Below are 26,668 nucleotides of genomic sequence, written 5' to 3'. Positions count from 1 at the left end.
GCTTACCATGCCTATTTTAATTCTCTGTTTTCGTATGGCATCATATTCTGGGGTAACTCATCATTGAGTAAAAGTGTGTTCATTGCACAAAAGCGTGTAATCAGAATAATTGCTGGAGCTCATCCAAGACCATCCTGCAGACATTTATTTAAAGAGCTATAAATCTTCACTGTAGCCTCACAAAATATATATTCACTTATGAAATTTGTTATTAACAATCTGAACGAATTAAAAAATAATCACAGTTTACATGGCTACAACACTAGGAGAAAGGATGATCTTCACTACTCAAGGTTAAATCTAACTTTGGCTCAGAAGGGGGTATATTATGCTGCCACAAAAGTCTTTGGTCACTTACCTAATAGCTTCAAAACTCTGACAGATAGCTATATAGCATTTAAAAGGAAATTAAAAGAATCTCTTAATAGCAACTCCTTCTACTCATTAGATGAATTTTTGGATATAGTAAGTGGGTAATTTTGTGTAATGTAATATCTTGTATAGACACCTTTTATTACCCTGACACGTTCCATATCATTATGAAGTGTCGTATTCATGATCTGTGGAGCAAGTACTAATCTAATCTAATTTGCATTATTTATTTCTGTCAGTACATGCATACTTCTGGATATTTTAATGACTTACCTTAAAATACTACAGTATTTCTTGTAGCACACAAGTAATGTCGAATTTGACTTACTCTGAACTTTATATAAATTTTCCTCTTACATGTGGTTTTAATTCCCTTAGTTATCCACAGCTTAATTTTTTTTTTAAATGGATCTTTTGGATGACTTTTTAGCAAGGCAAGTTTCAAACATTGACACAAATTTATAATGGAATAAATTGAATTTAACATTAGCATCTCTTTCTGTATATATTTCATTCTATACCGCCCCTCTCAGCTTAATCTTAAAACCCTGTTCTCATTAATAAGCCCCACTGCTTTTTATGAACCTACCTCGGGGTTGTAAGGTGCCATACTGATTATTTCCATCAATTGTGTATCTTGATCAGATACTCTATTAGCAATTTGGTACACATTAATTGTTTCAGCCTGAGGGCTGTCTATAAAAAAGTTGTCAATCAGTGCCCTCGTATTTTGCTGCACACAAGTTGGAAAACAGACTACTGAAATTAAACAGTGGAAAATCCAGGATGGAATGTAACAATATTATGAAAAGGAAAGTTGCCGATGCTGAGTCACAGATAGGCACAATGAAAAGACTGTCACATTTAAATAAAGCTTTTGATCAGCCCCCCCCCCCCTCCCCACACACACACCTGTATTCTCAGGCAACTGAAACAACTGACTTCTGAAATTAGTTTGAAACACCCAAATAATACTTCAGGCTAATTTTTCCTATCTGTATTTTAGGAAATCTACACTGAAACCTCCACAAACTACTAACTGTTTCTTCTTGTCTGACAGATTGTTCAATAATGCATATAGATTTCTCATAAATAGCTGAAAGTTTCTTAGAGTGGATCTGTAGACTGTTAAAATTATCAGAGAAGTATTCTGCAGTAAAAACTCACAAGCTCATGCAAGGTAAAGCCACACTGTGGGGTGGCAGGTAAAGTTATGATGGCATAGATGTATAGTATGCTGTCTTTCTCACGTGAGCCTGGCAACTATTTTTGTGGTCAGCCAGAAAGCGTTGGAGAACACGCTGACCTTAGTTTCCAGTCTGCACGGCCTTATTGTGGTCCAGCCCACTGAAAGAAATGTTTTTATTCTCCTTCTACTTAGCAGGATCAGGACTATGATTATAAATGAAGGAATAAAGTTCTAGTTCATACGTATATTGAGTAAAGTATCTCATGCACAACACTTTGAAAGTCACTGTGTTCAATTGACAGTAAATCTTTTTATCTTAAACAGCACTATTCTTAGTTCAGAGGAGACCTCTACAGTACGTTCCTACCAAATCGTCCTTCGCCCTGACTACTAATCCTCAAATAAATGCTCACCACAAAAGTGGAAATAATATTCTCAACTTGCCACGCGGATTTGTAATTATCACAGACGGCACACCAACAGTTACTTTAGTGAAATCTAAGCAATCGATGACTGTGTACATCCCTCGTGAGTTCACAATCCATCATTGCAGAAAATATGCGTTTTGTCACAGTTTGTCTGTGACATCATCAGAGGCAGAGCGCAATCCGATGTTTAACAGATGTGTATCTTACAGTGGCTGAGTGTGAAGTGAACCTCCCTCCTGCCTCTTGGGCTGTATTTATATATGTGCCTCAGTGGACGGCCGAGGGAACAGCTGTTATCTACTGCCTTATGCATATGACAGCAGCCTCTGAATATCCTCTTTCTCGGACACATAATCTTTAATAACAAAGTTATGAATTAATTAAGAATATTCTTAATTTTTATATGTATTTAGATAAGTTGTTTGAGAGCGCAGAAAAAGTGTCAGCACGCTTGAATAAAAACTTTGCCTTCTAGAATTTTTATAGTGGGACGAACGGTAGATCGTTACCTCTGAACCATACCTTTACTAGAAACGTATATCACATGTAATTACTACTACAGTTCTAAAATTTGGTATTGCTCTATTATTTAGTAGGTTTTATCATGTGCTGTAACCAAAATTTTCTATCATTAATATTACAGGTATTTAATCTATTAGAATGGGTATATTTTAGTTACAAATTTGGTTTTCTTTAAATAACTCAAAAACTATAAGGAATGGTCTCCTAGTTATTATTTTTAGGTGAACTGAAGCATAAAACAAATTTTTACGTTTCTCCGTTCAATATTTAGTGTCTTTAATTTTTCTTATAAACATGGATTCCAATTGTAATTTTTTTATTTTTTTGCTTTGAAACTTCCAGTTATCTGAGCTCCATAGGCATATTCTGACCAAATTCTGACTTTCTAGCTTTATTATTTAGTGCCACTTATTTTTTTCTTAAAACTGTATGTTTATGGAAACTATTAGTTTAATTGCATTAAGACTTCATATTTAAAATGTTATTACAATAAAATATATGATGACAAAGCTTGAATATAAAATTTTGACTTTTAATTTTATACTTAATTATGGTGCAATATTTGTGCGCTTTATGTGGACACGATAAGGTGATTTGGCACTACTAGCAGTGAACTGGGGTAAGTCCCACCACACTTGCTCACCTCTGTGGATTACACTGCACTTAGATGAATTCGGAGTTACACTGCTTATGTTCAAAGAAAAATTTGAACTTAGAGGGTGTTTCAAAAATGGCCGGTATATTTGAAACGGCAATACAAACTACACGAGCAGCGATAGAAATACACCGTTTGTTGCAATATGCTTGGGACAACAGTACATTTCCAGGCAGACAAACTTTCGAAATTACAGTAGTTACAATTGTCAACAACAGATGGCGCTGCGGTCTGGGAAACTCTATAGTACGATATTTTCCACATATCCACCATGCGTAGCAATAATATGGTGTAGTCTTTGAATGAAATTACCCGAAACCTTTGACAACGTGTCTGGCGGAATGGCTTCACATGCAGATGAGATGTACTGCTTCAGCTGTTCAATTGTTTCTGGATTTCTGGCGGTACACCTGGTCTTTCAAGTGTCGCCACAGAAAGAAGTCACAGGGGTTCATGTCTGGCGAATAGGGAGGCCAATCCACGCCGCCTCCTGTATGTTTCGGATAGCCCAAAGCAATCACACGATCATCGAAATATTCATTCAGGAAATTAAAGACGTCGGCCGTGCGATGTGGCAGGGCACCATCTTGCATAAACCACGAGGTGTTCGCAGTGTCGTCTAAGGTAGGTTGTACCGCCACAAATTCACGAAGAATGTCCAGATAGCGTGATGCAGTAATCGTTTTGCATCTGAAAAAAGCCCAATGATTCCTTTGGAAGAAATGGCGACCCAGACCAGTACTTTTTGAGGATGCAGGGACGATGGGACTGCAACATGGGGCTTTTCGGTTCCCCATATGCGCCAGTTCTGTTTATTGACGAAGCTGTCCAGGTAAAAATAAGCTTCGTCAGTAAACCAAATGCTGCCCACATGCATATCGTCGTTATCAAACCTGTGCACTATATCGTTAGCGAATGTCTCGTGCAGCAATGGTAGCGCCGCTGAGGGGTTGCCGCGTTTGAATTTTGTATGGATAGAGATGTAAATTGTGGCGCATGAGACGATACGTGGACGTTGGTGTCATTTGGACCGCAGCTGCAACACGGCGAACGGAAACCCGAGGCCGCTGTTGGATCACCTGCTGCACTAGCTGCTCGTTGCCCTCTGTGGTTGCCATACGTGGTCGCCCTACCTTTCCAGCACGTTCATCTGTCACGTTCCCAGTCCGTTGAAATTTTTCAAACAGATCCTTTATTGTATCGCTTTTTGGTCGTTTGGTTACATTAAACCTCCGTTGAAAACTTCGTCTTGTTGCATCAACACTGTGTTCTAGGCGGTGGAATTCCAACACCAGAAAAATTGTCTGTTCTAAGGAATAAACCATGTTGTCCACAGCACACTTGCACGTTGTGAACAGCACACGCTTACAGCAGAAAGACGACGTACAGAATGGCGCACCCACAGACTGCGTTGTCTTCTATATCTTTCACATCACTTGCAGTGCCATCTGTTGTTGAAAATTGTAACTACTGTAATTTTGAAAGTTTGTCCGACTGAAAATGTACTGTTGTCCCAAGCATATTGCAACAAACGGTGTATTTCTATTGCTGCTCGTTTAGTTTTTATTGCCGTTTCAAATATACCGGTCATTTTTGAAACACCCTGTATCTGATATGACTGTTCTATTAGAGTAATGTGCACTAGATATGTGGTATTTCATTAGCCACATGCCGCTGAACCAAATGGCACATACCTCAGGGAACTCGGCCAATTGAGTACATAATTGAACCTTGTTGAGGTTTATGAGCCAGGGACTAATGTGTAGTATCAGTCTGCTGTAACCAACCATAAGCTCTGAGCATGCTTTGGTAACTGCCACTTCAGTGCTGTGGTGGAACATTGTGTCAGATGAAATGTGTATCTTGTATAAATTGCCCAGATCATAAGGGCAGTGGCAACCTCATTGGAAAAATTCCCAGCCTCAAGGACTGGTGCACTTCAATGGAGATTGTTGAGGTGAAACAACATTTGCAGGGAATATATGGGGTACTTGCCACTCCTCTTTTTGTATTAAACTTGTCTAAATATGTTGGCTCTGCCTGAGTTCGCCTTAATTTCCATTGTTGGTTGAGAGAACCAGATGACGTCCTCCATTTCTCTAAGAAACCTAGTAGTAGTTTTGGTGGGCAGTTACATAGTAAGAGCACCCAGTCAACAAAGAAGCCAATTGTTTACCATTTTTGATCAAGTATTATCCAAATTAAATCTTTCTTACCTTAAGACAGTGCAGATAGTGTATCAAAATGTATATATGGGTCATTCCATGGTAACTCACTTTACAAAGTAATGTTTATATTATTAGTTTTGGACAATTAAAAGAAAGAAATGTTTCTGTTCAATATTTTTATACCTCAAAGCATAATTCATACAGAATGCTCTATAAACCTATATCACAATAATTGTTACATTACTGGATTTATAAAACCACATCTTATAATTATTCTTGATAACTCACGTTACATTTCCAAGAAATGGCTATTGCATATGATAAATAAAATACAAAAGTCTGCTCTGTTTTATGTGAACATTTATTGTAAGTTTTACACACTATACCAGAAGATCTTATAAGTATTTTAACAAAGTTCCAAACATTTAATCTCTAATAAAATAAATATTAAAACATAATGAACAGGTAACTCTTGTTACATTGTCACAGGTCAGTCAAATTTGAAATAACCATGGGAATTTACAACACTTAGTGTTCTCTTTTCTGACAGGCTTGTCTTTAGTGTAGTATATCTCATCTTTAATTTCGGGCCACTTCCAGAACTTCCTCTCTTTCATCATAACATCAACTTTAAACTCATCATTTTCAATTTTAGTAACATTACCGGGAAAGTATGAATTGTCATATTTTACCACCACCCAGTCATCTACTTGAATATTTAGTGAGTTTTCTGTTCGGTTAGTGTTTTGCTCTGCAGCTGCTGAAGTGGTGTGTCCTACAGCTCCATTATTGTAGAGTTCCAAGTGATGAATTTTATAAATATTCAAGAAAGGCTTGCAGTTCTTGATTAAGCCCAAGAGATGTAGTTTTTTGCTTCTTTGGCTAAAGTCTTCTTCACCCATAAGAACTACTGTCACATTAGAAGAAGTGCTTTGACAAAATCTGTTGCTTTGTTTATAACACATTTCCTGCTTTTTACACAAGACCAAACTTGGTGTTTGACAGCCCCACCAATTTCCATCCACTGGCCCCTTCCCTTGATAAGTTGCAAAGTACTTCTGTGTAATTCTTTTGGCATGACTCTTACTTAGAGCTTTTATAGCCTCTGCAATACATCTGTTTTTAAACTGGGAAGCAGGACCATGTGACCAGATTGTAACTTCTCTAATTTTTTTGGTAGTTCTTGAAGAAGTCTTTCAACATAGGGAATGACAGTGTTTCTTGTGTGGTCCAGATTATCAGATACAAACACATAGGGGTGAGAATTACCTGAATGCCAAATCATGGCAGTAAAAATACTAATTTGATTCTGCTCCCAGTGTGCACTTTGAATTTCATCTTGATTTACACATGCAAAATTTTCAGAAAAATCAATTTGCATCATGGCAGTTAGCATCGCAGAAGGCAGTGATTCCTTATCACTTATCTTTGAATGTTCTCTCTTAAAGTAGCAGTGCTTTAAAAATTTAGGTCCCATGGTAAGAATATGATCAATAAGATTCTGTAATTTGCCTTCTTCCTCTACTTTCAAAATTCTGCCATCACTTTCCTGCCACACATACCATTTACGCCATACTCTTGTACACCATTACAGAAACCAAGAAGTTTAACTGCCAATAAATCTTTACATTTCATGCACTTTCACAACCAACAATCTGCTGTAGGCTCTGCACAAAGAAAAAATTCTGGTCAGTTACTGGTGTACTTAGGTATTAGAGGTACTATGCTATGAAGGGAGTTAATAGCAGCGATGAAATTCTCGTGAAATCTGCAGAGACACATGTTGTGTGGAATTTTATTGCCAAGCATGACTTATTTGTGTCTTAGTTCTGCAAATTTACGTATACCAATCACTTTGCCATTTTTTTCATAAAACATTGCATGGGCTTCTTTCAAAGAAAACATAAAGTGTCGTACTTGCAACTTACTCTTACCTTTCTCATCTTTTACGTCACAACGTCTTTGCATCCAGGGGCCTGCTAATGTCATCCCTTTCATAGAATTTGCTCACCACACTTATTGTTTTATCACTTACTTTTTGTTTAGAGATTCTTTCTACTTCTGCATGATACAACCTTCTAATAACAAATTTTTGTTTTCTGGGTGATGCTGGAATTACATGTTTCACTTTTGATATGGCTTTTCTCAATGAAGACCTATTTTTATATGGTGGAGACGCAGAACTACTTGGTGTAGCTGAAGATGCTTCCTTTAGCCGCTTCCTGTACTTGGCAACTCTTTCTTCTCTAACATTCAATTTCCTGTCTGCAGTAATCCTTTCTTGTTCTCTTTTACTCAAACAATTTTCCTGTTCCTGCTTCTTTTACCAGAATTTTTTCATAGTTTCCTTGTGTTTGATTTTATACTCTTCATATCTGCCTTCATTTTTCAATTTCTGCCTTCTTCTTCTCATCTTTTCAGCTACACTTAAAGGCATTCTGCAAAAATTGCAGGTTATTGTACAGAAGAAATAGCTATTCCCAAAGGGTTTCATTTAAATATGTTAAAATATATTGTTAGTTCGGTTTTATGTAATTCAGAACCAATAGGACTGCTCAAAATTATAACTAATCCTACAAAAATTACGGTAACTCACATTTCATAAATAAAGGTAATTCACATTCCATGAATTAAATATGCTATACCAGGAGAAGGCTTCCAGGAGGAAATCTATCTGAGATGCCAAATAATCAGATACACTTATGTGAAGGACAGCGTGGCATATAAGTTTCTATACTTTAATGTGTTTTGTGAAAATCTTTAAAAATTGGCATTTGGTAACGTATGTTAAACATTTTGGGTTAGGTTATATAAATGTTTTTGTACTTATCATGCTTAAATTGTTTGCTTCTAAAAATATACCAAAAAGAAGAAGTTGTGCACTTTTAAGTGATATATAAACCATAAAGAATTATTATAAATTTTATAATTTTTTTTTTCTTACCTTGAAATTGATCAAATCTTCTGCGTGTGAACAAACTCAACAATATAGTCTTCAAAGCAATGGCTCCCACAAGTAAACAATAGGGTTTGGAGGGAAAAATCAATCTTTCCAACAAAATTCAATGCCCACCCTACATATGTAACGGGGGAAAATATTCCCACAGAAAAATTAATTTTTTTTATGATGATTCCTAGTTTACATGGAAGACCCATATAGTAATGAAATGGGAAGAATATAATTTTGTGAAGGTGTACACCCATCCACACATGAAAGGCATCAAGGCATGACTGAGTCATTGAACCCCCCTGCAGGTCCGGGGGTTAGAATAGGCCCGAGGTATTCCTGCCTGTCGTAATAGACGACTAAAAGGAGTCCCTCCCCCTTAAGGGGGTAGTTAGCGCCTGCGTCCGGAAATGGACAGTTCCACGACCTATATTTGCAGACATTTTGGTTTGTTCACTTCTGGTTTCTTCCTTCCCTTGGTTGGTTCCTTTCTTTGTTCTTCTCCAGCTCACTGTCTTCTTACTCTTTCTCTTGCCTTCTTCTCCTTGCCTTCTTCTCGTTGCCTTCTCTGGTCTCCTCCTCAGCATTTGTGTCAGTCGGTCCTTTCTTTCCCTCTCTCCTTTCTTTTTCCTCTTCTTCCTTCCTCCCTGTGCATGCCTGAAGGCCGACCCACGTGTTCTCACGCATAGCCGGTGATGGGCTAACGCGTAATTCCCCGCCATGAGTAGACAAGTAAGGCACACACGTACCCCCTGGTAAAGGCCAGGCCCAGGGAGGGGTGATTGCCTGAGCTGACACCTTCCGACCATGCCAATTGGTCCCTCCGTCCGTTTCTCGGGAGGTGTGACCTGAGGTGTGAACAATCACCTAAGGCAGGAATGCCCTCTGAGAGGATCCCCACAAGGAAGGAGCGCGCCATCGGAGACGCTGGCAATCATGGGGGATTCCTCCGCAATAGATTTCCCTTCTTCTTCTTCTTCTCTCTCGACTTCTGCCCACAAACGGAAACTTGACCAGCCACCAGTGACAAAAGTACTACTGCCTGCCACACAGTTCCTCGTAGCTTCTCGATCTGAGGATGGAAAGGATTTTTCCTCTGTCAACCCTTTTGTTATCCAGAAGGGCGTAGATGCCATAGCCGGATCGGTCAAGTCTTGTACCAGGTTGCGTAACGGTACCTTGTTACTAGAAACTGAGAGCGCCTTTCAGGCACAAAAACTGCTTCGTGCCACACTCCTGTACGCGTTCCCTGTCCGGGTGGAGGCTCACCGCACTTTAAATTCGTCTCGTGTTGTGGTATATACTACATCACACGACGGATTGACTGACGAGGAGATTCAGTCTTTCCTCGCTGAGCAGGGCGTGACTGCTGTCCATAGGGTCATGAAAAATGTCAACAATGACCTTGTACCGACCCGGACACTTTTCTTGACCTTTGATAGTGTTCAGCTGCCATCGCGCATCAAAGCGGGCTACGAGGTTATTTCTGTTTGCCCCTATGTCCTGACACCTACGCGCTGCTACCAGTGTCAGCGTTTTAATTACACTCGCCAGTCTTGTTCCAGCGAGGCTAAATGTGTCACTTGTGGCAGGGATGCCCATGAGGGTGACTGTCCACCTCTGTCTCCTCGTTGGGTGAGCTGTCAGGGTGACTGTCCACCTCTGTCTCCTCGTTGGGTGAGCTGTCAGGGTGACCATGCAGCGTCCTCCCGCGACTGTCCCATCTACAAGGAAGAACGTTGTATCCAAGAAATTCGGGTCAAAGAGAAAGTGTCCACCTCAGCTGCTCGCAAGCTATTTGCTAGTAGGAAGCCCACGCTGCTCCTAGCGGGGAAATACAGTACTGTCCTCGCCTCTCCTCGGACTATCAGGGAGGTGGCGAAGCAGACATGTGATCTGACCTTCAGCACTACAATCGTCCGTTCGGCCAGTGCTAACATCGCCCGGTCGACGTCTCCTCTTACTCCCGTCACCCCTCAGACACAAGCAACTTTATCAGCTTCTGCCAAGACGAAGACTGAGAAGTCAGATGCACGGGCCTTCAAGCAGGAACCATCTCGTGCAGACCTCCTACGTACCTCGAACTCTCAGCCATTCCACAAAATGACCTTCCAATAAGGCTCATAGGAAGCACAGTTCTCCTTCCCCGCTGCGTCGCATTTCTTCTCCTGCGCCACCCAGCGGTTGCCGCCCCAGGCTGTCATCCGTTTCGCCTGGCTGCACCGCTGGTAGCCGAACATCTGGCCGTTCACCAGCGGAGGAAGCTCCCCCTCCCGGCCATCTTAACAAGATGGCCGTTGAACCTATAGAACAAATGGACGATGACTGTCCGCCTACTGCTAGCGGCGGCAGTGCTCGCTCGAAGTCGGGCCCTCAGCGGCCTTCGAGATGACCCCTTCCTGCATCTTCTTCTTCTCACGATGGCACTTATTCACTGGAATATTCGCAGCATTCGCTCCAGCCGAGAGGACTTGAAATTGCTGCTCCTCTTGCACCGTCCGCTCGTCGTAGCCCTCCAGGAAATGAAGCTACGTCCATGCGATCACATTGCCTTGGCACACTACACTTCTGCGCGTTTTGACCTACCCTCTGTGGCAGGTATTCCGGCTAATGGAGGGGTTATGTTGCTGGTCCGTGATGATATCTACTATGATCCCATCACATTGCACACCGGCCTGCAGGCAGTTGCCGTCCGCATTACTCTCCCCACTTTTACAATTTCCATTTGTACCGTTTACACTCCATCGTTGTCTGCCGTTACCAGGGCATACATGATGCAAATTATTGCTCAGCTACCTGCACCATTTTTGTTAACTGGAGACTTCAATGCTCACCATCCTCTTTGGGGCTCTCCAGCATCCTGTCCGAGGGGCTCCCTGTTAGCAGACGTTTTCAACCAGCTCAATCTTGTCTGCCTCAATACTGGAGCCCCTACTTTTCTTTCAGACACATCTCTCACCTATTCCCATTTAGACCTCTCTGTATGTACTACCCAACTTGCACGCCGGTTTGAGTGGTATGCACTTTCTGATACATATTCGAGCGACCACTTCCTGTGTGTTATCCATCTCCTGCATCATACCCCCTCTCCGTGCTCAACTAGTTGGAACATCTCCAAAGCAGACTGGGGGCTCTTCTCTTCCAGGGCGACCTTCCAGGATCAAACCTTCACAAGCTGCGATAGTCAGGCCGCACACCTCATGGAAGTCATTCTCAGTGCTGCTGAATATTCCATCCCTCACACTACTTCTTCTCCACGTCGCGTACCGGTCCCCTGGTGGACCGCAGCATGTAGACGCTTTACGCACTCGTCGACATGCTTTACGCACCTTTAAACGCCACCCTACAGTGGCGAATTGTATCAATTATAAACGATTACGTGCGCAGTGTCGTCGTATTATTAAAGAAAGCAAGAAAGCCAGCTGGGCTGCTTTCACAAGCACCTTCAGCAGTTTTACTCCTTCTTCTGTTGTCTGGGGTAGCCTGCACTGGCTATCTGGCACTAAGGTCCACTCACCAGTTTTTGGCTTGACATCCTTGTGGCCCCTGAGGATGTCTCCAATGCCTTCGGCCGCTTTTTCGCAGAGGTTTCGAGCTCCGCTCATTACCACCCTGCCTTCCTCCCCCCGAAAACAGGCAGAGGAGGCTAGGCCACCTAACTTCCACTCCTCGAATCGTGAAAGTTATAATACCCCATTCACCATGCGGGAACTCGAAAATGCACTTGCCCAGTCACGGTTCTCCACTCCAGGTCCTGATTCTATTCACATTCAGATGCTGAAGAACCTTTCTCCTGCGGATAAAGGTTTCCTTCTTCGTACTTACAATCGCATCTGGATTGAGGTACATGTTCCCGCATACTGGCGCGAGTCTGTTGTACTGATTCCTAAGCCGGGGAAGGACAAGCACTTGCCTTCCAGTTATCGACCCATCTCGCTTACCAGCTGTGTCTATAAGGTGATGGAGCGAATGGTTAACTCTCGTTTGGTTTGGCTGCTTGAATCTCGACGCCTACTTACCAATGTACAATGTGCATTTCGTAGGCACCGCTCTGCTGTTGACCATCTGGTTACCTTGTCGACCTTCATTATGAATAACTTCTTGCAGAAGTGCCCAACCGCAGCTGTGTTCTTTTGATTTGGAGAAGGCTTACGACACCTGTTGGAGGGCGGGCATTCTCCGCACCATGCATACATGGGGCCTTCGCGGTCGCCTCCCTCTTTTTATTCATTCCTTTTTAATGGATCGACAGTTCAGGGTACGTGTGGGTTCTGTCTTGTCAGACACCTTTCGCCAGGAGAATGGGGTGCCACAGGGCTCAGTTTTGAGCGTCACTCTCTTCGCCATAGTGATAAATCCAATAATGGATTGCCTCCCAGCTGATGTATCAGGCTCCCTTTTCGTGAACGATTTTGCCATCTATTGCAGCGCGCAGCGTACATGTTTCCTGGAGCGCTGTCTTCAGCGTTCTCTTGGCCGTCTTTATTCCTGGAGTGTCGCCAATGGCTTCAGTTTTTCTGCCGAGAAGACTGTCTGTATTAACTTCTGGCACTACAAATAGTTTCTCCCACTGTCCTTACGACTCGGTCCCGTTGCTCTCTCATTCGTGGAGACAACAAAATTTTGAGGTCTTACATTTGACAGGAAACTTAGCTTGTCTCCACATGTCATATTTGGCTGCCCGTTGTACCCCTTCTCTAAATGTCCTCCGTGTTCTCAGTGGTATGTCGTGGGGAGCGGTTCGAACTGTCCTACTTCGCCTATATCGGTTGATCCAAGCTGGATTATGGGAGCTTCGTATACTCCTCTGCACGGCCGTCCATCTTACGCCGCCTCAACTCCATACAACATCGGGGTTTACGTCTTGCGATCGGAGCGTTTTATACTAGTCCCGTCGAGAGTCTTCATGCTGAAGCCGGTGAATTGCCACTCACCTACCGGCGCGATATACTGCTTTGTCGTTACGCCTGTCGGCTACTGTCAATGCCCGACCACCCATCGTATCGTTCCTTTTTTGACGATTCTCTCGACCGTCAATATGGGTTGTATGTCTCTGCCCTGCTACCCACTGGAGTTCGCTTTCGTCGCCTCCTTCAACACCTTGATTTTTCACTCCGTGCAACGTTTAGAGTGGGCTAGAGCCACACGCCACCTTGGCTCCAGGCTCAGGTTCGCGTTCACCTTGACCTCAGCTCGCTCTCAAAGGAGGTTACCCCCGGTTCGGTATACCTCTCCCATTTTGTCGAACTTTGTTCGAAGTTCATTAATATGACCTTTATTTATACAGAGGGCTCTAAGACCAATGGCGGGGTCGGGTGTTCTTTTATTGTCGGGGCACAAAGTTTCAAATACCGGCTACATGGCCATTGTCCGGTCTTCACAGCTGAGCTCTTTGCCTTCTACCAGGCTGTTCTTTACATCTGCCGCCACCGACATTCTGCTTATGTCATCTGCTCCGATTCTCTGAGCGCCATCCAGAGCCTCAGTGATCTGTATCCGGTTCACCCTTTCGTGCACCGGATCCAACGCTCTCTTCAGCAGCTGGTGGACGACGGTTCTCCGGTTAGCTTTATGTGGGTTCCCGGCCATGTCGGTATCCCTGGGAATGAAGCTGCAGATGCCGCGGCCAAGGCTGCGGTTCTCCAGCCTCGGACGGCGTCTTGTTGTGTCCCTTCATCAGATTGTAGCAGGGTCATTTGTCGGCGCATTTTATCGCTGTGGCATGCCGATTGGGCTGCACTTACGGACAACAAGCTTCGGGCCTTGAAACCTCTTCCCGCGGCTTCGACATCCTCCTCACGTCCTTCTCGGCGTCGTTTTGGCCCAGCTACGAATTGGACACTGCTGGTTCAGCCATAGCCATCTGCTGATGGCTGCGCCGCCGCCGTTCTGTCCATGTGGGCAATTGCTGATGGTCCGCCACATTTTAACGTCCTGTCCGGATTTTACTACACTGCGTCTTGATCTTGGCCTGCCATGTACTCTGAATGCCATTTTAGCGGATGACCCAGGAGGTGCTGCTCGCGTTCTTCGTTTTATCAGCTTGACACACCTATCTAAGGACGTTTGATTATGCTGTTGTTTTTTTAATCCTATGCCTGTCAATACGTCTTTTATAGTGTTGTCCCTTTTAGTTGCTGTTTTAACTTTGTGCCTCGCAGTGCATTTCTAACTTAGTCAGGGCGCTAATGACCATTGTAGTTGTGCGCCCTAAAACCAAAAAAAAAAAGGTAATTGAAGTCAAATACTCTACTACATTGGCAGCAGAAATGGTAACATCACAGCAAACTACTGACCATCTCAAATTAAAACTGCTGTTGAAGTACACTACTGTAGTGGAACTGGACTATTTTTATTGTAACAGTAGCCTTCTAGTGATACTATGAACATAAAAATTGCCTAACATCAGGGGGAATGGTTAGGGAAGTATGTCATGTCATGTCGTGTCATGAGTACATGGTACTTCAGAAAAAGACCACAACATGTACATTGGCATCATTCACCAGTTGTGTTGTCTTATAAATGCAAGGCTGAAAGTGAGACTACGTGTCAAAAACCCCCAAAGAATTTTTTTTAATCGAATTAGTGGTGTGTTTTTTGTTGGTGACCTCAATTAATGGTAATGTTGTTTAGTTTGAGACCAATGCCTATGTTGAGTTTCTCATGATTATAAACTATTTTTGTAATTATAAATTATTTTGTTCACTAGTACTAGTTAATCTTATCATATGTAATCTGCAAAGATATTAAAACATATAACATAGGGTGCAAAAATATGTTTTGAGAGAGACTTTGATACGCTAATTACTATTCTCATGTCTTTGTAGGTATTTTGATACATTTTCATATGGATGCCGGAGTGTGATTGCTGGGAAGTTGGGAAATGGGATCAGACAGCAAAAATTGTACAGAATAATGCTAGATGAAGACTCTGATGCTTCCTTGTTAAGACTGTTCCACTGTTTCCTTCATTCTTTTCCACTAGCAGTACTTCAGCTTATGATTCTGCTTTCGGCTGCAAACATCCAAGAAACGAGCCCAGTTCAAGGTTTGTGGTATTTGCTTGTTCTGCCTCTCACTTATATGCATGAGAGAGAGAGAGAGAGAGAGAGAGAGAGAGAGAGAGAGAGAGACCACTGTCAAACAAGTTTGAACTTCGTGACAGATGAATTGCACACTATTGTTGAAACTCTTGTTTTACAGGTCTCCAGTCTTGGGCTGTTGCATGCTCTTTAATATCTATTGCCTGGTCACTCACCTCTTACCATCGATCTGTAAGGTTTGCCAGAGATGATAAAGAAAAATTGGCATGGCAAGGAGCTGTGATGCAGTTTTGCTGGCATCTGTTGAGTGCAGGTTCGGTATTTATTCCTCATAGAAAATGCTCTTAAATATGTTTCTGTTGAAAACATGATTATTTGAACATGAATGAACAAAAGTGAATGCCATGCACTGATCTAATTTTGTTATTAATTGTGTAAGTTATCAGTGGTTTTTAAATTACAATTATATTTGATGGATGGTGACGAACTATAAGTAAAACAGTGTGTGGATCAGAGAGAGAGAGAGAGAGAGAGGGAGAGAGAGAGATATTTTCGTATTGTGTGCATGTACCAGCAGTTTGGTTATTACAGTACTAGTTGGACACAATGACTGTTTCTGTTTAATTTGTACCTGCCGTACAAGAGAATCAGTTGAGCACTAATAAATAGGTGGAAGAATACTTAGTGACTTCGACGTACCCATTTCACCTTGGGTCTTGCTTGTTGTATCTTGATTCACACACACACACACACACACACACACACACACACACACACACACACACCACAGATTGGTGCGGTTTGTTGGGAGGTGAGATGAGAAGTAATTATAATTTCGTGTGGCTCAACAACCTGGTGCAAGTCTTTAAATTTGATGCCCCTTCGATGACATACGTCCATGACCTACCACAGTGATCATACCGGGGAAAGGGGACCTACAGTTAACATGGACTTCAAACCATTTGTTCTTTGGGCATATCATCACATCCTTGAGATGTAAAGGATAGGTTAAAGGCAGACTGAAAAAAATTGTGGTTCAACCAGGGTTTGGTCTCGCAACATTTTGTTTCCTAGGCGCACACTTTACCGTTAGACAGTCGGGCCTATAATATGAGAAGTGAAACTAAATAAAAATAAGTGTTGTGGAGAAATGAAACAGATAAATGACAAGGGAGGAAAGAGAAGAATTAGTCGAGTTTTCTGTTGACCAAATGAACACGAAGTTTTGGCAAATCTCTGATGAGTAGTGGAAGGTTGTTCTGAATGTTAACCAATGTTGAAACGGTATTACACAGCAGTGTGCAGTTGCAGCATGTATTCTATATACAGATCACACAAGAAAGTTGTTGCCTTCATGCCCCATGTGTACCTGTTGCAGTGTCACGTGTTCTGGCTTTGAGTCTACTGGCTGCGCTCTATCCTGCGTGGATGGGGATGGTCTGCCTGGCTCACTGGATGGTGATGTCAGCATGGCTGGCTCTGAGCCACCAACCTACTGCAGTCTGTACCAGCCGTTGCGAGGAGTTGCTCTTTAGTGCTGCTCTGGGATTTGCATATATTTTGACTTTTGTGGCCCCACGTGATGGACCGACTAGATATTCGTACCTTGCATATTACTTGGTGTTCTTTATGGAAAACACTGGTGCTCTTGTTGTGTGGTAAGTATTCCACTCCATAACAAAATTAAGATTGTGGCAGACCTTGGAATGCTGAGCAGGACAGTTTTAGTGGATAAATCTCATGTTCATCCTTGTGCATAGGCAGATGTATGTGAGAGACATTTTGTCATCTTCCAATACTAGTCCTGTCCTATTGTGGGCCCTTCGTAACAGTAAAGCTAGGTACTGTTTCTTTTTGCATTGATTTTTGACACAATGAAACATTTCATTTTCATCTTCCAAGCATTTGCCTGTTTTTATTACTGTCTAATGCTTGGATGTGGTCTGAAGTAGGCCTGAAGTACCTTAGGAAAGACACTTATCTCGTAGACTGCTGTTCGGAGTGACACATATTCTCATGATGAGCATACTTACCCCTCGAGTGGGTGTGTGCACCTATGTATAAAGTGCGCCAACCACAAATAAAATTGTTTCACACTATTTCACTGTTGTTTCACAGAGCCCATAACTATACCTTCATTATTGCTTCAGCTAACACAGTGATAAATTATGTTGTTGTTTGTCCAAGTGAGCAGCAGTAATATAAAATTAACAGCAAAGTAGGTGAGAAAAAAATTATGTTGGGTGCAAGAAAATGAGTCAGATTATGAGCTAGCAGCACAATCCCACAAAAAGGCAGTTGTCTACAAGATAATTAGTAATTAAATAAGTGGTTGGCTGGGATCTGATGCAGCTGATCTGTTTAATGCTTCTAGTGGGTGATTTCGATGGGGCGTCACCTGTCTGTGGTGAGAGAGTGGCTTTAGCTCATATTATGTAAATTTATTTTATAGTTGTTTAACTCAACTAAGAGTAAACAGTGATTTTTGGCTATACATGTTTACCTTGCTAACACAAAGACAGCTGTTCTTTACATGTGTACAAGGTATGCTATGTGCCCACTAAATGCATATCTATTTTCCATATTGTCCATTAACTGGTGCAAGCCGTTTAGATGTTGTCCTTCTGGCAGTTTTGCATTTCGAAAGTGATTGCTGGACAAATGTGTAGTGTTCACGAGTGTGCGCAGTGTGCTATCATGTTATTGATGGTGGCGGTAGTAATTGTGATGACCGTTTGTAAGAGAGAACAGAAAGTTTGGTACTCGGTGCCAGTACATAGTGTGCTCTGTCACATGCTTACTTGTCTTGAGTAACATCACCAATGCTGCTGAACTAAATACTGGAATCTGAAGGATGCATCATTAACTTTGTTGGACGAGACAGTGCAGAAAGGTTTGTAATTTAACCCAGGATATTGTTGCCGGCAGAAATTTCTTCCACCATCGGGATGGACTCTAGCTATCCTTGAATCAAGCATCATTATGAAATGATTTAAGAGTGATCTTGACCACAGAGGCAAGTTTTATCCTAAATCAGTTTGAAAAGAATTTGTAATGCAGTCCTCACAGTTTCCCATTCATATACCCAATCTGAGTTTGTGATTAATTTCTGACCACCTTGAAATTCTTCCGCTGTGTCAGCGGAGTGTTGAGCATTCTGGCTTAGATCCCATACCTCCAGTGTTAAATTTGCAATATTGATGACTTATTATCTCAGAACCTTTGAAAGATAGAGATCTAAATTTTTTGGGAAGTATAGTTTTATTCCTTTTCTGATTACTGAACCATAATTATAACATACAGACAAGTAATTAGTTATGTTTTTTTATGTTCAATTTTTTTTATTCGCTTTTGCTTCTGTAAGTAAAAAAACATTATAGGTGTAAGTGTTTTGGTGGTTCAGCACCAGCTAAGAGGCAACATAGTGTAAAATTAGATATGTATATCTGTAGTATTTCCTGAGATAATGGGTCAAATATTAAAAGAACCCATTTTCAGGAACTCAAGTTTTAATGTTTCATTTGATGTTAATTCACATATGGAGGCATGTCAGCCCCTTAAAAAATAAGAGCCAAGCCCACAATCAGCGTTTTATGGATCCTGGTTTTGATCAGCCTGAAAAAGTAAATGCTTTTTTTCTTTTCCTGCCTCTTGCTTCTTTAGTCATTTCTTCTGCTGCACGTTGGGCTTTCGTGATGCTAAGTCGATCCATTCGCTGGAAGGCTTGTGGTGTGTTGGCTCCTAGAGTGATACCAAGTTGCTCTAGTACCCTAATTCCTTCCTTATTACCAGCATTAAATGTTATCAAAGCGTCACAAACACCCAGACATAGAGTTTTTATTCATACAAAGATGTTTTTTGGTATTTGGGTCCAAATAACGTTATTGAAAGTCTGATTTGGGTTTTGGCAACGGCCTTGCCGCGGTGGGTACACCGGTTCCTGTGCGATCACCGAAGTTAAGCGCTGTAGGGCATGGCTGGCACTTGGATGGGTGACCATCCAGGCTGTCATGCGCTGTTGCCATTTTTCGGGGTGCACTCAGCCTCATGATGCCAATTGAGGAGCTACTCTACCAGATAGTAGCGACTTTGGTCAAGAATACCATCTTACGACCAGGAGAGCAGTGTGCTGACCCCACGCCTCTCCTATCCGCATCCTCCACTGGGGATGACATGGTGGTTGAATGATCAGGGACTGATGACCTCAGAAATTAAGTCTCATAGTGCTCAGAGCCATTTTTTCGGATGGCCCGGGTAGGCCACTCGTGGGCTGAAGACAGAGTGCTTTCTGATTTGGGGTTTGCTTTCGATCATGTGGACATTAGGAAAGGTCAGGAGAAGTTAACTCTCTGTATATTCGTTTAGTAGCTTCGATCATTGAAGGTGGTATGCTATTTTTGTGCCTAAATTGTCCCTCTGTACCCGCTGCCTGAGCTTTGCGGTGGTTGCACCATGAGTTGGTACCACATGGGCAAAGATCATGTAGAGGTGTATCATCAGTGGATAATTTGTGGAAGAATGTAGCCCACACTGCTCTTTTCATCCCTTGTAGGTCATATGTATTGTTTCTTATTGCCATTCCATAATACTGTTGGAATTCATCAATGTTTTTGTGTGTAAGTCGTACTTTACCATATAGACTCTCCACAAAATGCATGTGCAATACCGCCATTTCTGTTTACGTACTGTATCCAACCTCTTAACATGAACATTAATATGAATTTAAGGAATAAATAGCTGAAAACCACAGCCTTCTAGATTGAATTGTTGCAGAGATATACTTGAGGAAGTCAGTGCAGAATGACTGGATTTTTTGGACTTGCACCATTAACTTTGAAATAATATAAACTACCCTTGCAATTGGAAGTAATCAACAAATGATGTATCAAATTATTCAGGCAAGTTCAAATATTGTTAAGAGGTAATAATCAGAAAAATGTCACTTTTGACCCAATTTTACCATATATATTAACATGGTCCAGAAGGAACCTGTACTCGGAGTTCTCCCTGCCAGCTGCAGTTCAGATAGAATGCTGTCTAATGTGTGTGGTTTTCTCACATTGTCTCACAATCGCTTACATAAAATTAATGTAATATGTTTATGAATGATAAGTCTGTACCTTTGTCTGTAGTTTAACCTTTCATAGCAGATGAAATCTTATATACAACAGCAGTGCGTAGTTTTTTCAACTCTGATACATTGTTTGATTTCCCAGGACAGTTCTTGTGGGTTAGGGTATTTCTTTCCTCCTTTTTTTCCAGCCTATTTGGGGGACAGGTTTCTCTTTTAGGAATGGTCTGCAAATATATATTCAATTTGCCTAAATGACAAAATTATGCAAAGCATAGATTGCTACTCACCATAAAGTGGGAATGTTGAGTCGCAGACACATCTGGCCTTGGCAGTGATTGTGTGTGTCTCTGGTTTTCATGCACACCTTCCTATAAATCTTTTTGAATAGCATGTCATTCCTGCAGCATTACACAATTTGAATAAAACAGCAGTTGCATAAAGAATATTTTGGGGTTTGACCTGTGGCGATAACAGATCAGTGGATATCACATAACTGTATCATCTGAACCAGCACCTCTCGAACCTTGAGTGGGCTTGAAACAAACGTGTTCAACTACTCAGACTGACAGTACTCTAATCTGCGTGCCCAGAAATTTTAAATTAACCGGAAACAGGACTACTGTACTTTCCTTCAATGTGGCTGAACATTACATTCACACATTACCAAAAAACATAACAACATGAATGATCACCCATTAGCACAAATCAAACAATTACCCCTGATAAAAAAATTCTCCTAAACAAACTGAACAACTCGTGATATGTTTCTGCTTAATAATGCAATGGCAGATAATGCATAGTGTGCAGAATTCATCGGCAGAGCACAAATATTTGCACGAGATCAAATACGAAACAATAAAACATCCAAATGCAGATAAACACTTAAAAATATATAAACAAACAAGCATTGGTAATTATAAGCAAATGAAAGGGAATAAAACTAGCCTTTATCTTGTCAGTAACGATAGCATTTTTTTTGCAATAATACAGACTATGTCATTAGTGAGTTTGCAAAATTTTTATGATTAAGGAAAAAAATATAATGGACAAAACTAAGTTTTAACCATTATTCTGAAAATTATTATTGAAAAGAAATCAAAACTATGTTATTATACGACACTTGATAATTACATGAAATTAATTACCATGAAAAGTTTCTCTTGCTTATGCATATCGAACTTTAAAATCACTGATTTGAACAATGTTATTCACGGTGTCTCTTAGTCACTGTCTCTTCAAAACAGTTTTGGCTTATCTTATGCAGTCTGTGAGTTGTCGACATCCGCCTCGTTGGTCCTTGAGCCTTGAGCATGTTATCCAGTAATTGACTTTGTCTTGCTGAGCTTCTTGATCAGGGACAGCTGTTACAAATTTAACAGAAATGCTCAATGTTTGTAGATATAATTGCAATTTGTGTATCTGCATGCAACAGCAAATATAACACATGCTTCTTTCTATTAACATGTGACGTAACCTGATGTCATAATGTCTGTTACACACGTTAGCCACAGTTTTCTGATTTACAATTTATGATCACAGCATGGCACTTTGCACAGTATACTATGAAAGTAAATCAAGTTGATTGTACTGTGAATCATTAGTCTGCAGTTTAAATCAAACAATGAGTGGCATGTAAAATTGTTTACATAATCAGTCACCTGTGATCAGCACATCACGCATACACAGTTAAAGTTCTTCATGCCAATATATGACACAAAAATGTGTAACCATATTTCCTGTTTCATTCCACAGTATATGGTATGCACTGAACAGTTCGTGCTGTCTACAATCATAAACATTATTTTTACAGTGTACACACAGCTTACAGCCTGCATATCAAAGTTTTATGTTTAATGAATCCAAACACAGTTCCAGCAAATGAGCAACGCGACACGTAAAGTCACTAGGTCTTTAATCGCGGTACACGCCACGATCATAAATGCAGCGCTATGCAAACACTAATATTTTTCACTGGCCACAAACACAATATGCAGCAGTACATATGTGGTACAACTATCACCTCCACTCTCTTCTAGCTCCCGACTCCTTGTTAATGCTTTCTCTTTCGACCTCTCAATGTAATTCTACATCACTAAAATACGTTGCCTCTCATAATACTTTCAAAAATTGTGATTACATTGATTAACAGTTTTACACAAAATTGCATTTTCATATTACTCTGTCCATAGGAAATGAATTCAGATAACATATTAACAAATAAGAAAATATGCAACATCAGAATAATTGAAAATGGCAATTACAATCACAACAGCTACATTATATAAACAGGCGCATAATTATATTAAGATTTAATTCACCAAACTCATTCTGAAACAACCTTTTCAATTTATGATGAAAATAAAGCAGGAAAGAAGTGAAGAAAATCTAGTAAAAAGGAAAAAAAATTGTATATCAACCTGTAGTGTTATCTTCACATGTGCTGCACCTCTCTCGAGCATATGAAATATGTTGTTTGTGTTCTGCATGTTTTCATGTAACCCAACAGAACTTAAAATACTGTCATCTTTTGAGCTAAGATCAAAATCATATACAAATCGTCATTATGAGAGATAGGCCCCTACACGTAGAAATAACTTTTTCATTGCTCCTAAACTCCTAAATTATCCCACCAATAACAGAAATAACATGGCACAGTCTGCAAAGAACTAGTTTCATCTATCCTCATTGGCATACAACAAAACATAATTTGTGTAGAACCCAAAACAATCAGCTTTTTTAACTGTATTTGTTTTTGTTCCCCGTATATAATTTTTCATATCTCACCTCCTCATATACGAAGTCCTCATTGCTGTACACTTATTCCTTTAGCTACAGGTGTTATGAAAATCACTGTTGCTACTTTGTTCGATGAGACAAGAAGACTTTAAAGTTATTTCTTATTACTAATCTATGCAATCTACTGAAAATAAATACTCTATTTACATATTTATGTAACTCTTGTCTATTGCTATTATTCCTAGTGTTATTTCTCCATTTGCCTGTTGTAAACAAATTTAGAAACACATAATTACTATTAAAACCCTCCAGTGGGCTCGCCACTCTTTGATGGGTTCGTGCTTGGCCACCATGGGGGCCCGGCCTTGGCAGCATAGTTCCCCTTCCGTGCTGCATGTCTATCCTCTTGCTATTATTTCTCACCTCCCTTGAGGAATATGTCTGTTCTCCACAGTTTTTGTGCTTGAGGTTCCTCTTTCTCTTCTTCCTCCCTGTGTGCTCCTGAAGACCAGCCCATGTGTCTGAAGCGTAACAGGCGACTAGGCAACACATAATTCCTTACCGTGCATTGACACATAGGGTTTACAGGTACTCCCTGGCACAGGCCAGACCTAGGGAGGGGTGATTGCATGAGCTGTTACCTTCCCAAATTGCCGATTAGTCCCTCTGTTCACACCTTAGGTCACACCTCCCAAACACCTGACAATCACCTAAGGCAGGTGCACCTCCTGAAGGGGCCTCTCCAGCTGGAAGAAGCAAGCCATCGGAGACACTGGCAATCTTCTTCATAGTCAGTGTCTGTGAAATGTAAACAGAAAGAGGCTAAAGATTTGCAGACCCTCCCAGCTCTACGACGATTCCTCGTGGTTTCACATACTGAAAACATTCAGTCCTTCGCCATGTTTATTATTCAGAAAGATGTCGATGCAATTGCTGGCCGTGTGAAATCCTGCTCAGTGGTTCTTTGCTTTTGGAGACTACTTCTGATTCTCAAACACAACTACTGTTTGCAGCTTCACTGCTCCATGGCTATTCTGTTCTTTTTGAGGTCCATCGAATGCAGAACTCTTCTTGTGTTAGTTACACTAGCCTGCTTAGTGGTCTGACCAAGGCAGAAATCCAAACATCCCTCTCTGATGAGAAAGTCATTGCAGTCCATTGGGTGATGAAAAAGGTAAATGCCTCCTTAGTGCCCAAATGCACTCTTTTTCTCACTTTCGATAGAGCAGTGCTTCCGTCAAAGATCAAAGCAAGTTATGAAGTTATCACAGTCAGTCCAAACATGCGCTGCTTCTGCTGTCGTCGTTACATCCACACTCAAATGTACTGTCGACCTGTGGCTAAATGTGTAGTCTGAGGTAGGGATGCACATGAGGATGATTGTCCATCTCCTTCTCCTCGCTGTACCAACTGCAGTGGCAGCCATGCCGCCTCCTGCCACAATTGCCCCATGTATTTTGATGAGCTGGCTGCCCAGGAGATTTGGGTGAAGAAAAATCGCCTTACCCTGTTGCTCGCAAGTTGGTGCCTAATTGGAAAGCATGCATTCTACCATCCGGCACTTACAATGCTCTTATGTTGCTTATCGCTCCATGAAGGACGTGGCCACCCAGACTTGTGACCTCAAATTCAGCACAGCAGTTGTAAAATCACCCAGTATCATGGTAGCATCCCCGTCTCCTCCTCCTCCAAATTTTCATCTCATGGGACGAAGTCACCTGCTACACAACCAGCAGGCCAGAAAGGAGAGAAGGAATTCCTGTGAAGACTTCCTCCATCTCTCCAGCCAACAAACATCTGTCTTCCTCTACCAACCGGAAATACTCAAAGAAATCACACAAAAGCGAGTGGTCTTCTCCTTCGCCGACTTGGAGATCCTCTTCAATGGTGTCGCCACGTGATACCCTCGCCTGGCCGACCTCCTTGTCATCAGTGCGCTCTAGACTGACAAAGGGAGAATGCCAATGCCTCTGTGGATTTCATGGAGCAGGATCCTCCAGCCTCTGGGCTCTGTAGCAGTGAGCCATCAAAAGTGGCACTCAACAGCTGCTGAGGTGACACACCTTCATTTTTTGCCTCCTCCTTTTTCCTTGTCATGACTCTCCTCCAATGGAATGTTTGTGGCCTTCGGTCCAACAAAGAGGACGTACTGCTGTTCTTAAAATTGCAGCATTGCTTGTTCTCTGCCTTCAGGAAAAAAAATTGCATCTTCACAACTGTTTTGAACTCCAGCAATTCTTCCTGGTCTGCTTTGATCCCCCCCCCCCCCCCCCTCCTCTCCCCCACGGACAGCATTCTGTCTTGTGGGGGAGTCATGCTGCTCATCCGGGATGACATTCATAGTTAACCCATCTTCCTGACTACCCAGCATCAAGCTGTTGGAGTTCATCTTTTCCTGCCTTTCGCGACATTTTCCCTTTGTACGGTTTACATTCCTCCATCATTCGGTGTCACCAGGAGAGTCTTCCTCCAGCTTATTGGACAACTTCCTCACCGCTTTCTGCTGCTTGGTGGCTGTAATGCTCACCATCCGCTTTGAGGCTTTCCCATAACCTATCGGAGAGGTGCCCTCTTGGCTGACCTCAATCAATTTAACCTCATCTGCCTTAACATGGGAGCACCCACATTCCTTTGACTCCACGCACACCTATTCCCATTGGGACCTCTCCTTCTGCACTGACCCCTCCTTCTACACTGTCCAACTTGCCCAAAGTCTCGAATGGTCTGTTCTCTCGGACACATACTTGAGTGACAATTTACCATGTGCTATCCATTTTGTGACTCCTATCCCACCTATGTGCACACCCAAATAGCAGCCTTTCTAAGGCTGACTGGGGATTTACACCTCCCTTGCGACCTTCGACAAACCGCATTTCCCCAGTTGCGATAATCAGGTAGAATAGGTTATGAAGATCATCCTTAATGCTGCAGAATGTTCCATTCCTCTCACTTTGTCTTTACCTTGCTGTGACCCAGCCCTTGGTGGACTGAGGTGTGCCACGACACAATTCATGTACGGATATGTGCTCTCTGCATTTTAACCATCATCCTATGATGGCAAATTGCATTCATTGTAAACTGTTGTGTGCACAGTGTTTTCGCATTCTTTGGGATAGCAAAGTAGCTAGCTGGGTTTCATTTACTACTTCTTCAAACGGTTCCATCCCCTCTTCCATCATGTGGGGCAACCTCTGACGGCCGTCTGGGACCAAGGTACATTTCCCAGTTTCTGGTCTGACAGTAGCAGATGATGTCATAGTGGACCCTGCTGCTATCTCCAACACCTTGAGCTGCCATTTTGTGGAGACTTCGAGCTCCTACCTCTATCACCCTGCTTTCCTTCATTGGAAACAAATGGAGGAGGCTTGGGTAATACCATTCTCCTCTCAGAATCGAGAGTGCTATTATGCTGCCTTTACTATGAGGGAGCTAGATCATGCTCTCACTTTATCCCGATTCTCACCTCATGGCCGAACAGTGTTAACATTCAGATGTTGCAGATCCTTTCTCTTGTGGGCAAGCTCTTTTCCTTCA

At 41.8% G+C, this 26,668-nt stretch overlaps 1 protein-coding gene and 1 pseudogene across 1 annotated transcript in view; both read left to right on the top strand.

Moving 5' to 3' along the window:
* The window catches only part of LOC126278294 (XK-related protein 4-like), a 72,241-nt gene that overhangs the window by 25,160 nt on the left and 20,413 nt on the right, over nucleotides 1-26,668 (top strand). The window contains exons 3-5 of the mRNA XM_049978306.1: nucleotides 15,109-15,329; nucleotides 15,485-15,637; nucleotides 16,703-16,982. Coding sequence (XP_049834263.1) covers nucleotides 15,109-15,329; nucleotides 15,485-15,637; nucleotides 16,703-16,982 — 654 coding nt within the window. The remainder of the gene's footprint in view (nucleotides 1-15,108; nucleotides 15,330-15,484; nucleotides 15,638-16,702; nucleotides 16,983-26,668) is intronic.
* Nucleotides 19,231-19,348, top strand: LOC126279233 (5S ribosomal RNA; annotated as a pseudogene).

This window comes from Schistocerca gregaria, chromosome 6 (assembly GCF_023897955.1).
Source record: "Schistocerca gregaria isolate iqSchGreg1 chromosome 6, iqSchGreg1.2, whole genome shotgun sequence".
In the NCBI taxonomy this organism is placed as follows: Eukaryota; Metazoa; Arthropoda; class Insecta; order Orthoptera; family Acrididae; genus Schistocerca; species Schistocerca gregaria.
Note: the sequence above shows the minus strand (reverse complement) of the source record. Positions and strands in the feature narration are given on the sequence as shown.